Raw genomic sequence first — 14,599 nt, forward strand, 5'->3', positions numbered from 1 at the left:
ATGAAGTGAACTTTGGCTTCGGACTTTGGCAGTTCGGATTTTGGACTTTAGGAGGGTGCATTGTGGACTTTAACATAACTCAGTCTGCACAAAAAAAAGCTTCGCTTTTTAGCCATCTTTTTTGTAGAAAAGGGGCAGACCTACGAAAAACCAAATTAAAGCTCATGATGACCACTAGCTCCGCTGTTTCCTCAGTCTTCGCATCTCAATTGCGAATGTGGCCAAATTTTTTTAGAGGTCTTCCGGCAAACTGTATTTTCCGACAGAAACGAACAGAATACTTGTGTTTGTTTATCATTTCGTTACTACGTTTTACTCATTATTTCAGCAGCAAAATTCACGTATCGTTTTCGTGTAACTAAGATATTTGTGTCTAGACATATAAGCCTTGTTCGCTAAGAATTAAAGTTTTCACAATACCAATGTTGTCTCGAATACCAGTGAGGGATGAAATACACAGAACGGAGTCAATTGGCCGTTCGGATAAGATGTTAGGTAGTTTGGTAGTTGGCAACGGTGTCTATGGTTATGCGCTCCCGCAGTCCCTGGCATGTGACGTTCTCCTCGGAGGTGTAAAACTCGATAACTTTCGTGCGGTCCTTCAGTAGAAAGCCGTTGTCTGAGAAGCGGCCACTGAGGTCACCGGCGTTGAGCCACACGAAAAGCGCAATGTTGTCCGTGCGAATGTGCACATCGAACGTGTCCACGTCGGGGTCAGCAATCGTCGTCCTCGGGCCCGTTACCGACACCACCTGAAAGCAGATGCAAGTTGCGGAAGGGATATATCCCCTTAACTATTTGTCGCCGGCCTGTCTGCATTCATAGCATTTTAAGACACTGACGACAGGGTTTTAGTACACATTACTCATGCCTCGTAGTGGAACCCATTACAAAATAAGGTCAATGTTGTTGCTTCGTAGCTTCAGATTAACGCCATTACCCGGGCGCTAAAGAAAGGTTAAATAACTTTTTAAAGCGGAGCTTTTGGTGGAGGGGGGGGGGGGGTGGGGGAGGGGGGGTCTGTTTAGTCAGGTTTGGAGGAGCTGCTGCTGCTTTCTGGCATCGTGCGCCGCGGGATCATTCGTGACGCTGAAGGGCAGATCAAGTAAGAGGGAACCGGGGCCCTATTCTCTACCTTGCTTCATCGTCGTAACCTTCCCAAAAGCCTGGTGTCAGTGGCTTTCACTTCTGAGGCAAAGACGGAAAGCCAGTCAGAACGGGTATTACAGAACCGATCTTGGTATGGCGGCGCCCCTAACTGGATGGTCATCAAGTCTCGCTCCTTCATAGGGCGGGCGTTCCCGTGAGGTCTTTCTGCCTTTGAGAAGGCACAGAAGACACGGGCACAATTGTCCCTAATACTAACGGACGTCCCGCGCAGGAAACCTAGCCGATTTCGCTAAGGATTTCTAGTTTTCGCCACTGACAATTTTATGTGTTTGTGTTGGTGGTAGCAGGTACGGTAGGCTCTCGCGTACACCCACAGGCGTATTTTGACTGCCTTTTATGCAAGGTGAAACATTTCAACGAATTTAAAGGAGCCATGAAGACAAAATACAAGTTGGGTTTATTAGAAAGACTGCTTAGTCCCGATAACAATGATACCAATATCATCGCAATCTTCGAAAAAATAACGGAGATATTAAAGAAAACGTGTGAAGCAGTCGCGACCCCCTAGCCAATTTCCCGCAACTTTTCTATGACGTCACGGAACCTTGTTTGTGCGATTGGCGGCCGCCTAACTGACCTGTGGCGACGAGACATGACTGGACGTCTGTAATGGGGCCTCTAGTTCCATTTTACCGCATCACTTGAATGCTAACGTGCAGTTAACACACTGAAAATTATGTTTTATTGTTGGCCCATATGACGTCACTCTTGCTCATAACACGTCACTGTGGCGCAAAATTTGAAAGTTTTTAAATACTTCTTGCTTTTTTTTCGTTAAAAAACATCTTTTGGGGCTTTAACGGAGCTGAGTGAGATACCGAATCCGAGTTCTTTCAAATTACACGAAGTTGTATTTTCTCTTCATGGCTCCTTTAAAACTGAAACAGGGTCTTCCACTTGTTGTGAGTTATCCCATCTTATATTCCCTAACTGTGGCTTGCTGGGCTGGGCGGAAATTCTCGCATTTATTTATTGTACATTAGCGTTTCAGGAAAGCGCGTAGACAAGCTGACCAATCTCGTTTCACCTATCGTGATTCGTGATGTCACAAATTGTAATGCCGGAAACTATGTGGGGCATCGGTACGGGTTTTCGCGCTTTTGGCATTTTTTGCTTTAGCAAGCAAGTGCTGCTGCTGCGAGTGGTATGTTTCATTCAGGAAACTTTAATCTACCGATTTAGACTCCCTTGCTCCAACACATAAGTGTCCATTTAAGGGTTTTGGTATGCACATTATGTCTTCGCCATTTAACACCACCACACACGCACCTAAACACAACTAGCCAGCTGAGTAGCGCGCGTGCTTTCAGGAGGGCATAAGCTTCAAACACGGAACTGTCGACGCACCCTCGCGGTGATTCAGTGACTAAGGCGTAGTGCTGCTGAGCCAAAGGACGCGGGCTCTTTTTTTTTTTTTTTTTTTTTCTGGAAGAGGCGAAAAACAAACACGCCCGTGCGTAGAGATGTCTGTGCACGTTAAAGATGGCCAGGTGGCCTTAATATACCACAGCACTTTACTACGGCCCTCCTTATAGCCCTGGTGCAGCTTCTAAGTGCAAAAACATCGAAATTATGAAAGTTGGAAATCGCATGCTTCATATCACTACATTAAACATGCTTCCGAACAGTTGTGCATGCAAGCACGACCAAGCGAGTCTGACTCTGGGAAGAGACGATCAGCGCCATTTTAACACGAAAGTGTTTCCTTCCGGGATACAACCAAGAATTCACTTAACGTCATATCCGTTACGGAAATGATGCGCCAGTACAACGAAGCAAGCGGACTGTAAAGGGTGCATCCCTGCACACAGGGTCTTCTTGCGGGCAAGTAACCTTTAGTACTAAAGAGTACGTTATACTTAAGGTTTTTGTTTTCGGGTTTTATATTTTAACACGACAGTGTTGTATGCATGGATTCACCAAGATTTCACTGACGTCATATCCGTGCCGGAAATGACGCCAGTACACATTTGCCTAAGCGACCCGCCAGCAGGAAGTCGCTCGCCAAGCACACCCACAGGGCAGCCGCGACCCGCAAATCATGCTCAGCTGCAGATTTCGCTGCACATTTCACTGCACATTTCGCTTTCGTGTTTTACCGATTCCTATGACAGAGGAATCAACCACAGTTTCTACCACAATGTCGGCCGGTCCTGTTCTCGCTACGCTGGGCTCAGAGGGCAGCAGGTACGCTTCTGGCGCCAGGTGCGAGCCCGTCGAGGCGCTGTACAGCGTGAACCAGAGAAAACACGAGGCCCGAGAGCAGCCGCTCGCCTTCCAAACCTCGGACATCCGCACAGTGAGCGCGTCCAAGGCCGCTGCCTTGGGCTGCACGCGGAACAGCAAGGGAAGGAGAATTCGTGTACAATATCTGTTTTAGAGGGGATCGGTATACAACAGCTTAGATTGCGATAAATAGATGAGTTCGAAGAGATGGATTCGTGCCTTATTCGGCTGGACAGTACGTGGCCACCTGTCATGATGGGATGGATGCAGCAGCGCCACCTGTCTCTTCTTATGACGATGAGGCGCTCGGCCTTCTGCCTCTCACGTTAATGGGAAACGAGTCTCTCCTCGCTTAGTGAAGGCCGGTGCGTGGCGATGTGATGTGTTTTGGCTTGCATATAAGTACGTAAGGACGAATCTGTACTTGCAACTAGGCATCCATCCCGTTCTTTCCTTGATCTTCTCTTTCTTTCTTTCTTTCTTTCTTTTTTTCTTTCTTTCTTTCTTTGTGTATTTCTTTCTTTTCTTTCTTTTTTGCGTTCGTTCCTTCGTTAGTTTGTTTTTTCCTCTATAGCACATGAGTACGTATGGACGAATCTCTACTCGACGCTAGGAATCCATCGCGTTCTTTCTTTCCTTATTCTTCTCTTTCTTTCTTTCCTTCTTTCTTTCTTTCTTGAATTTCTTTCTTTCTTTCTTTCTGTTTTATTTCTTTTTTCTATTTTTCGTTCATTCGTTCGTTCTTATATCTTTTTTTTACCTCTTTAGAAATGGAGGGGGCTGAGGAAAAAGCTGCCGAAATATCTTCAGGTTCCCTCCCCCCCTGTGACAACCACAAATGAGCGGAAGTTGTTTTCTAATAGGGAATGGCGGCGTTTCAAACTTACTAAGGTTACTGACATTTTTCATGACTGTGGAATATTTCCAGTGGTAAGCATTGTGTGATACGTTTTATGAGAAAGGGCATTCGAGCCAGAGATACGACTCCGTACGCACAGGCACTCTACATTTCGAAAGCTGCAAGAAGGGCCGACATGTTTGCAGCGTCCCGATCTTAACCATATGAGCCGCCTGGTTCGCACACATTCCTTCTTTAGGAAACAGTTGCACCTTAAGCAGGTTTTATTGTTTTTTTAAAAGAGACAATTCGATGTCACTTATTATTAGTGTCGTTGATTTAAAACAAAAGTCGAACTTACTTTGCGGTCTAAATATTATACAAACTCTCTTGCGCCAACTAGCTTCCTGAGCGTCACGAACAGTATGCAATGAAAAATAATCTAAGAATCTAACTCACTTGTACAACGCCTCATATTGTCTACTGATTGATCGTTATCTTGGGCGCAGATTAACGTTATCAAAGCTAAGTAACTTGTACTCCGCAAACTCTACATCCTCGCGGGACACCAGACCCTTTTCTCGCAAAGGTCCTAGCGCATCTAGTACCCGAAAATGGAGTACACCTACGTCATTTAGTGATCCCAACCAAACTAGTTAACACATGCACTCATATGCACGCTAATACACTTTTCAAACCTATTGTAACTGTTTGGTTATAACAAAATATGTCTTTCTAGGCGTTGCTCCTTTTGCATTCCTATAGCAATCCCCTTTCTTTCACTTGAGATCAGGCTTCTGTATCATGCTTACCACACTGAGGTGCAGCGTCTTCGTGTAAACGGGGTCGAAAGATGACCACTTGTAGATCGTAAGGTTAAGCACAGCTCGCTCCAGTGGCCGCAGGTGATCGTTGATGATGAATACTCGGAGAGAAAGGTCCGACACGTACGGCGACACGAGCACGGGACTGAAGAATCTTTTGGCGAAGTACTGAAGCATCTTCCACCGACCACCGTACTCTGAAAAATAAATTTGTGAGATGTCCGCTCTCTCTGCTTTAGTTGTTTAACTCCTTTTCCCCTTTGTGATATATATATATATATATATATATATATATATATATATATATATATATATATATATATATATATATATATATATATATATATATATATATATATATATATATATATATATATATATGTACCATGTTACCATGTTAACCTTCTCGCATATCCCCCTACTGCTGTGAACTCTTTCCTCCATATCCCACCTCCCCCCCACCCGCAGGCGTTCCGGTGTCCGCCCCTAGGCGAGACAATTTACGCCTGCTGGCGGACATCCCTCTCTTCCTAATGATCAATAAATACCAACATACATGTCCTCGCAAATACATCTAAAACTCGAAACAGAAAAACACGCGTGGTCTACGCATGCCGCGCTAGACGGTGAACTGCCCGACGAGAGCGCGGGACCGCACTTGCGATGTGGCGCGATGCGAGCGACGACGCTGATTGGTTCTCACTAACCGGTTGTACTTCGTGTGGTACCGGGGAGCTATTGAAAGCTCCATTTACTCATGTGGCGTGATATAGAGCGACGCCTATGCGCGCACGCACGCTAGTCGTCATCTTTATTAGAGCACATGTATAAAGTTGATTTCGCCACAAGGCGTTTCGGCGTACGCCACCACCGATGGCGCAAGTCAGCCAAGAAAAAAGAGTCTGCCGAAGTTCCTTCCTCAACAAACGGGCTTTTAATGCGGATTTGGCATGAGAGGACGGCAGGCCCACTCCAGAAATTGGAAGACACTTGCTATTCATACGCAACATTTTTTAAATGCAGAGCATTTCTTTAACTCACGATGTCACCCGGCGTTGTCGGCGTTTGCGTGCCTCGGCGTCCGCAACAGCCGTTCCAGGTGCGCCCTCTCCCCCACTCCCCCTCTCCCACATCACGCTACAGTCCTCGCTCTCAACAACAGGTCCGCACCCCTCCCCCTACACTATGTAAAAAAATAATACTTACCGGCGCCTGGTTTCGATCCCACGGCCCTGTGGGCGAAACGCAAGGTACATGGTGCTCTACCCATCATCATCATCATCACCAGCCTATCTACGCCCACTGCAGGGCAAAGGCCTCTCCCATTATTCTCCAATTACCTCGGTCCTGTGCCAACTGTGACCAATTTATCCCCGCAAACTTCTTGATATCATCTGCCCATCTAACTTTCTGCCGCCCCCTGCAACGCTTGCCTTCTCTAGGGATCCACTCTGTTACCCTTAATGACCAGCGGTTATCTTGCCTTCGCATTACATGCCCTGCCCACGTCCATTTCTTCTTCTTAATTTCTACTAATATGTGTTTAACACCAGTTTGCTCTCTGACCCACTCCGCTCTCTTCTTGTCCCTTAATGTTACACCTATCATTTTCCGCTCCATTGCCCGCTGAGTCGTTCTCAATTTAAGTTGAACCCTCTTAGTGAGCCTCCAAGTTTCTGCCCCGTAAGTGAGTACCGGTAAGTTACAGCTGTCATACACTTTCTTCTTCAGCGACAATGGTAGGCTGCTATTCATTATCTGAGAATGTCTGCCATATGCACCCCACCCCATTCTGATCCTTCTAATTATCTCTGCCTCATGGTTGGGACCTGGGGTCACAACTTGGCCTAAGTAGATATATTCGCTTACCACTTCCACTGCCTCGCCACCTATCTCAAACTGCTGTGCTGTCCCGAGGTTATTGATCATTACTTTAGTTTTCTGCATAATAATTTTCAGGCCCACGGTTCTACTCTGTTCGCCCAGTGCGGAAAGCATGCTTTGCAATTTGTCCCCCGAGTTACTTAGCAAGGCAACGTCATCAGCAAATCTGAGGTTACTGAGGTATTCTCCATTAACCCTTACTCCCACCTGTTCCCAGTCCAACGTTCTGAATACTTCTTGTAAGCATGCTGTGAATAACATTGGAGAGATTGTGTCTCCTTGTCTGACACCCTTCCTTATAGGTATTTTACTGCTCTCCCTATGGAGGATGATGGTAGCTGTAGACCCACTGTAGATATCCTCTAGTATTCTTACATAATGCTCATCTACCCCCTGGTTCCGTAATGCCTGAATGACTGCTAGGGTTTCGACCGAGTCAAATGCTTTCTCATAATCTATGAAGGCTATATATAGGGGTTCAGTATACTCAGCGCACTTCTCTATCACCTGATTGATCGTGTGAATATGGTCCATTGTTGAATAACCTTTACGGAACCCTGCTTGTTCTTTAGGTTGACTGAAATCTAAGGTTGCAGAGATTCGGTTAGCGATTACCTTGGTAAATACCTTGTAGACGACTGACAGTGCTCTACCCACTGCGCCACAAAGCCGACACAGAATGGAAGGCTACGAACGCGCCTTATATCCTTGACTCATTCAAACTACGTCAAGAAGCTCCCAAAACACTAAACGTTAACGCAATACACCCATCCCCTATGTGACGCATTACTCGAGTCCCCCTCGCGGGGAGATGGGCCCTTTTTTTTTTTTTGTAAAAGCTGGCGTGGCATTCATAAGCGGGAAGAGGAGGACGGGATTGATGGTTCATGAGAAATCAACCCTCTGGGTATAAGGTGTGTGACATGAGCTAGGACATTGGCGCGTTTTATTTAGCGCGAGCTTTGCTGGTGCCTATACCGTGTCCTAATGCCAGCAATTTCGGTGTTTCGTCGCGGACCATCACTAGCGGAGGCCATATCACGGCAGTACACTGAAGAGGCCGATGCAGTCTTCACTGAGGCGGCGGCATACCCCTCCTACCCAGCCTTCGCCCTGGCAGTAAGCCCCGCCCAAGGAGGACCGACTATCACTGCCTCTATCAAAACACGCTCACCAGCTGAAGCTGAAGAGGCGGCAATAGCGCTTGCGATCTCCTCAACCAAGGCTACTACTGTAGTGACGGACAGCCAACAGGCCTGCCGGCACCTCCAGGCCGGAACGGTGTACGCTGCTGCCCGCGCAATACCACTCCGCCACTCCCCGCAGTGACAGATCCAGATCGCATGGACTCCAGCCCATCTGGGAGGGAGAGGGAACGAGACGGCCCACGACCTTGCGCGAGAAATGACACGCCGCACGAGGAGTGACGACGCCGCCTCGGAGATATTTACTCCCCTGCTGGCATACACAGAAACGACCCAACAGCTACGCCTGGCCCGACGCACCCTTACCCCACCCCACCGACCCCTATCAATCGAGCAGGCACACCACTACCATGCCTTGCAAACAAACTCCTTCCCCGACCCAAAAAGAGTCTGCCACTACTCCGAACAAATGACGTCCCCTAGCTGCCCCTTCTGTGGAGAAGACTGCACTCTTTTCCACATGGTTGGTGCATGCCCCTCCCACCCTCTCCCCAAACCAAATCCGTACAACCATCCCGAGCTCTGGAGGCGAGCCCTGTCCAGCTCATGCCTGTCCGACCAGCTTCGACTGGTGGAGCGGGCTGTAGCGGCTGGCAATGCATATGCGGTCCTGGACTGAGGACTCCACCTCCTGAAGACGCCATACAAATTTGCTACACAATAAAGATGTTTATCCTCCTCCTCCTAGCCCGGCCGTACCAAGCAGCTGCAAAAGCGGCCTTCGAGCATACCGATTGCGGACCACGAGGGTGCCGGCCAGATGTCATTGAGCTGCCAGAAGAGCACGCCCATGTTGTGACCCGAGCCCTCGGCCTGCAGGAGGTGACCTCGCCAGCGCCGGAAGGCTTCGCAACCCGTCCGCACTCCCTCCGCTTGCACGATCTGCTCGCGGTGCAGGAATTTGCAGCGAAAGGACGCAAATTAGGATCTCGGCACACGCACGTGTATCCCGCTAATAATATCGAAATACATGAGGTTCCCAACTGCTCCTGAAAGCTTTTACAGGTTTCTAGTATGTCTGATTCATCCCCCCTATAGTCACTGCGCATTTATTCTCAACCAAAACACACACACACACACACACACACACACACACACACACACACACACACACACACACACACACACACACACACACACACACACACACACACACACACACACACACACACACGCGCGCGCGCGCACACACACACACATGCGCGCACACACACCCACACACACACGCACACACACGCACACACACCCGCGTGCGCACACACACACGCACACGCACACACGCACATACACGCGCACACACGCACACGCGTGCAGACACACAACCAGCGCAGTCTTTACGTCAAGTGCATGCGTCCTTTTTTATTCCGTCTTTTGTTATAACCAGCGCAACAAGCCCGCCACCAAGCGTTACTAAGGAACACACACACGCACGCACGTACACTCACGCACGCACTCAAACACACAAGCACGCACGCACACACACTCACGCACGTAAAAATTGTGCTGCCTTGCGCCTCTTAGAACAGTGGTACTAGGAAATATCTGACAATGCTGATATGCAAATACGAGAGCAATGCGAGAGCTATATTCTCGGACACTAACCTGGCTCAAAAACGCGAATACGTCGTAAGCCTTCTGCTTGTTGGTGAGTGCAGGCTCGCCTTTAAGCATTAAGCTAAAGTGAAGTCCTATACCAGAGACCACGTGCTCGGCTCCTGTAAGCGGGAGGAAAAAAACTATAACCGCGCCGCGCACGTATTGCCATGCTCTCTTTCTGGCTCCCGGAACAGGAGACTGCATAAGACAGGCACATAAAAATGCAAGCTAACGCGAAGCTCGCACCGCTGCCCGGCGGTCGAAGTGGTGGTAAGGGTGATGCAAATCCTCCATACGGAAGTCACTTTCGTGTGGACTCAACTACGCCCATCAGCGCCTCGTTACAGCACCACGCTGACGAGAAGACTGCTTAACTGGCCTCATCGCCAATCGCTATAGAGCACATCTGACGATGCCACCGATATTCAACCGACGCCAGTTACCGAGCGTGCCGTACGCCGAAGCCTCGGAAGTGTTTTGAAGGAGATGGGTTCAAGACAATCGACGAGAATGACGAAGATGATGATAATCACTGTGATGGGGATGGTGATAATTATAGTAATAATTTTGTGGTTTCTTCAGTGCGGTTCTTTTCCGTCAGCAATGAATAGGTTTTCCTTTTTTTCACAGTGGTGGACCCTGGTTTTTACCGCTGAATCTTGCATGAAACGCAATTCTATTATAAGCAAGAGCTCGTTATCCGCTCGAACATCATACGTAATATAACGATTAAGGTTATCTTTTGTTTAGTTAGGGTAGAGCAGCAGTAACCCTGCGTGGCCCATCAAACTGCACTTGCAAGCGCCTTCACGCACCCCCTGCGTTCTGACAAAGGGGGCCGGGGGGGCGTGTTTCCAAACGCTTCGCTGCACAGAGCACCCACGCGAAGCGTGATGTCACTGCGCGCGCTGTTCTTTTGAGCTCCTGCTAAAGGAGCCCCACAGTTCGGTCTGTGTGGCCTCCATGTAAAGTACTGAGTACCGGCACTAGGGACTTGGGTTCGAGTCCCAGCAGGTATTGGGTTCGAGTCCCAGCAGGTCTATGTCTTAGTTTTTTTCTAAATTTAATTTTTTCGAAACACAAATCTACGTGTTTTTTTTTTTTGTTACTAATAGTGATTTGATATGTCTTAGGTCGCTTTAGGTTTGAGGCGCAGCCAATGACGACATTTAATAACCGTTCTGTATCGCGATAACAGACATGTCACGTGGGTGCTCTGTGCAGCGAAGCGTTTGGAAATACGCGGCCGAGGGAGGGGGGAGGGGGGATGTCAAGAAAGGAAAGGATGTGACACGGTACCTTGCATTTGGTGCTGCCGATGATCCAGGAACGTGGAGAGGGGGAAAGTGAGCATGCGCGCCGCAGCAACTCGTTTCATGGTTTCCCTGGACGGGTAGGATTGGAGGCCGAACTCAGAGACGAATCGCGCCCCGGGGTAGGAGGAGGGTACCCAGGCGTTCGCCACGTAGTCATAGTGGTGTTCTGATAAAGAGAAAACGACAATCACTGCTTTTTGCGTGAGCAGAAGGCCGTAACGTTATAATAAATGGCAGCCCCAGCGAGGAACGAAAGGTGCTGAAGCGTCAGCGCCATATTGACTGACATTGCCGAACTTGGCCCACCGGTACGTTACTCCCGGTGTTTAGAAAATTTTTGGGTATACAACCCCATGATCTGAGATTAGGAGAACGTGGCAGACATTTTTGACGACAATAACGCGGATATATATTCGAACCTCGTTAATTATAACTCGCTAATTTCGAACTTCTGCTATATTCGAATTGACGCTGCGGTCCCGGCAAAGTTTTGTGGATTTAAATATCTTTCGTTAATTCGAACTTTTTTTTTAATTCGAACAAATTTTCGGGCCCCTCCGAGTCTGAATTATTGAAGCTCGGCTGTATTTCATGCGCATCTAATCTGACAGTGCCGTGATGGTCGACGAGCCCAAATGCTGTCGCTTCGATCCCCAATTATTCTGCGGAAAATGTATAGGCAGAAAACTTAGTAGAAGTTACAATTTTTTTTTTTTTAGAATCGTCTGCCGTGTCTAAAACAAGCTGAAATGAACGTCAGAGCAGGCAAGCAGGACATCATTGTTTAGAAGGCTTGCTCGCAGCTCTGCGTTGCTGAGAGAGCGAGCGTCTTACAACACGTGTAAGGGCTAATTGTGATCAACCTCAGGGCGGCAAGCAACACAAGGATGAAGGAGACATACAGGACGAACAATGTCACAGCGTTCGTCCCGTATGCCTCTCTTTCGACCTTACGTTCTTGGTCGCGCTGCTGTTAATCATAGATTACTAACTCTCCCAATCGTGCGCTCGGGTAAGTGTGCTCCTTAGCGCCTATTCCTCATATGGCAGTAGGCCCCGTGACTTGCGATGACACCCCCCCCCTTACTGATATCTTTTTGTGGCTTCATTGCGGTCTGAGCATCTAAGTTGACCGAAGATGTCTCCTGTTTTAAGATCAGGGACAGGTTGGCACGAGTGACATTAGCCGGCCTGGTCAATTCACACGCCCCTGCTTAAAAATGGCCGCAAGGACACAGCAGCGCGTCACAAACGCCGTCGTCACACGTATGGTCTCCGTCAAGTATTATCCTTACTGTCTCCGCTGAGGTGGCTGTTGGGGTCATGACTTATCCACCCTTGCCGCGCCGTCAGGCGACCGCTGCTGGGAGTGGAGGGCAGGAATGGCCGCGATGTGTCCTCTTTGTCGATGACTTCCTTAACCGTTCCGACGTACAGCTTCTTGTAGTCATCCACATATTGCTCCATTCGATCACTCACGCCATCCCTGCGAGGTGATGAAGAAAACGGCTAGACAGCGGCCTCTGTCAATGCTAAAGCGGGCGTGAAACAGGTTTGTTTGTTCTTAGGAGGCTTTTTTCTGTTGTGTGTAAACTTTTTAATCAAGGTTTAATTTTCAACGCTTCGGTATACATCTTAACGAGAGGTTTAATTTTCAACGCTTCGGTATACATCTTAACGAGAAACGAGGTAACGTCACCTAGTGCAAGTTAGAGCACTGCATGGGCCCGGGCCGTCCGAAGTCGATTTTCGGCGGGCCCGGGCCGGGCCTGGGCTCAATGCCGTGGGCCCGGGCCGGGCTAGGGCTCGACGCCGTGGGCCTGGGCCGGGCTCGGGCTTGACGCCGTGGGCCCGGGCCGGGCTCGGGCTTGAATTCATAGGCACGACCATTAATAGGTCCGACGTGAAGTGCAGAAAAGAGCACCAAAATGAATATTCTTGGTTTATTTTTGCGCGCTTCTTGCTGTTCGTTGTACTCATTGTTTTAAAACGTGTTTTGCTAGGTCTGATGGCCACTATACTGCAATTTTAATGACATTTCTTGTACTGCATCAAGATTTTATATTTTGGTGTATAACATACCAAAGATACGATTACAAGGAATGCCCAAGAGGGGAAGGAATTAATTCAGACAACCTGGAGCTGTGCACCTATGTCTATGTATGTACACGTGTGTTTTAGATGTCGCACCAATCAAAATGCGGCTGCCGTGGCCGGGAATCAAATACGCATGCCAGAGAAACACCACCGCTTAACGACCACTGCAGGTGAAGTTTTTCAACACGCGCACATACTCGCTGATTCAAATGCGGATAAAAAAATTTCTGCAATACCAACTTGTGGCCGAGACAACCACGTGAAGTTGCCAAGAGTCTGGTAATCAAAGGTGATGATAACTCTCGTTTAAGAATACGAGCTATTATTACGCCGATGTGGCGTGAACTGCCGACGGTGAAAGCTAAACTACGTGCACTTTTAAACCGTTATTTTTTGCATTCAGTTCATGACGTGCTTGTACAGACTAGATGCTCCGTCTGGTCGCCCGGAATATAATAAACAAACTTTCTTCAGCGTCAAAGACCGGGCCTGGTCGCACACACGCGGGCCCTCTCTAGGCCAAAAAATAAATCACCGGGCCGGGCCGGGCCTGGGCTTGAGATGGCGGGCCCGGGCCGGGCTCGGGCCAGGCTCACTTATGAATGCCCGCGCCCGGACCGGGCTCGGGCTAGGTGTTACGGGCCCGGGTCGGGCTCGGGCTTCGCGAAGCGGGCTCGGGCCGGTCTCGGGCCTTAAAATCAGGCCCGTGCAGTGCTCTAGTGCAAGTTGCCATCCGCAGTCAATACAGCGGTAGACTATGCTCGATAGAAGCGATTGGAGTTCCCTTTTTTTTGCAAGGATATCTTAAATGTAACCACTGAGAGTGACTCTGTCGCTTCCATCGAAGCCAGCGGTCAGCCTACTGCGGAGAAACTTCTTCAGCAAGACATAGCTGCTGTACCTTAAGCTTGGAGCCGACCCCCTCTGGGAGTTCATCACAGGAGAAGTGCATCATCACCGCAGAAACAATAGTCTGGTCGCACTAAACACCGTGTCCAGTTGGATGTATCGGGGGATCCTGTCAGTACTTAGTTCATTGGGTGTCCCATCGAATGCTTCCGTGTTGCTAGTGAGCACCAACTACGAGGTGCTGGGCGAAGTCCGGGGCTCTTGAAAGAATATAAACGACTGATGAGACGATGGTACCAGACAGACTGGAAAGAGAGAATCCTCTAAAGAGGGGAAAGGCGACGACAATGGCTAGCCTACTTCTCAGAAAACGGCAGCAAGCTCGCTACAAATGTAGCGTGAAGCACAGAAGAGGGCGCACAGCCCCTAGTGAGCCGGAACACCCGCTTGCACGAGAAAGAAGCGGCCACAGTAAGATTGATCCCAGTTCGGGCGATGACAAGCGACAAAAGGTTTAAATTCTGCGCAGTTCTTCTCTGCATAAAGCGGTGGTTGCGAAGACAGAACCGCGTGTTTTCCAGGAGCCGTCCGGGG

At 48.8% G+C, this 14,599-nt stretch overlaps 2 protein-coding genes across 2 annotated transcripts in view; both read right to left on the reverse strand.

Annotated features, from left to right (window-relative positions):
* Positions 1–491: 491 nt before the first annotated feature.
* On the reverse strand, positions 492–3,650 carry LOC144179695 (beta-mannosidase-like). The gene is made up of 3 exons (XM_077708141.1): positions 3,636–3,650; positions 3,307–3,498; positions 492–752 (listed from the first exon to the last, which is right to left on the reverse strand). The coding sequence occupies exons 1-3, from the start codon at positions 3,648–3,650 to the stop codon at positions 492–494; spliced, it is 468 nt and encodes a 155-aa protein (XP_077564267.1).
* A 1,363-nt stretch (positions 3,651–5,013) lies between these two features.
* The window catches only part of LOC144179696 (beta-mannosidase-like), a 52,180-nt gene continuing 42,594 nt past the window's right edge, over positions 5,014–14,599 (reverse strand). The window contains exons 12-16 of the mRNA XM_077708142.1: positions 12,355–12,545; positions 11,043–11,225; positions 9,750–9,862; positions 8,879–9,029; positions 5,014–5,255 (exon numbers count right to left, since the gene is read on the reverse strand). Of these exons, the coding sequence (XP_077564268.1) occupies positions 5,014–5,255; positions 8,879–9,029; positions 9,750–9,862; positions 11,043–11,225; positions 12,355–12,545 (880 nt within the window). The remainder of the gene's footprint in view (positions 5,256–8,878; positions 9,030–9,749; positions 9,863–11,042; positions 11,226–12,354; positions 12,546–14,599) is intronic.

This window comes from Haemaphysalis longicornis, unplaced genomic scaffold, assembly GCF_048455015.1.
Source record: "Haemaphysalis longicornis isolate Haplotype H1 unplaced genomic scaffold, Haemaphysalis longicornis Haplotype H1 scaffold_4, whole genome shotgun sequence".
Lineage (NCBI taxonomy): Eukaryota > Metazoa > Arthropoda > Arachnida > Ixodida > Ixodidae > Haemaphysalis > Haemaphysalis longicornis.

What these genes read in the sequence shown, in the direction of transcription:
- LOC144179695 (XM_077708141.1), bottom strand. An exon ending in CAGGACCGGCCGACATTGTG is followed by an intron (nt 753 to 3,306) that starts GTAGAAACTGTG and finishes ATCTGCTTTCAG; the next exon opens with GTGGTGTCGGTAACGGGCCC.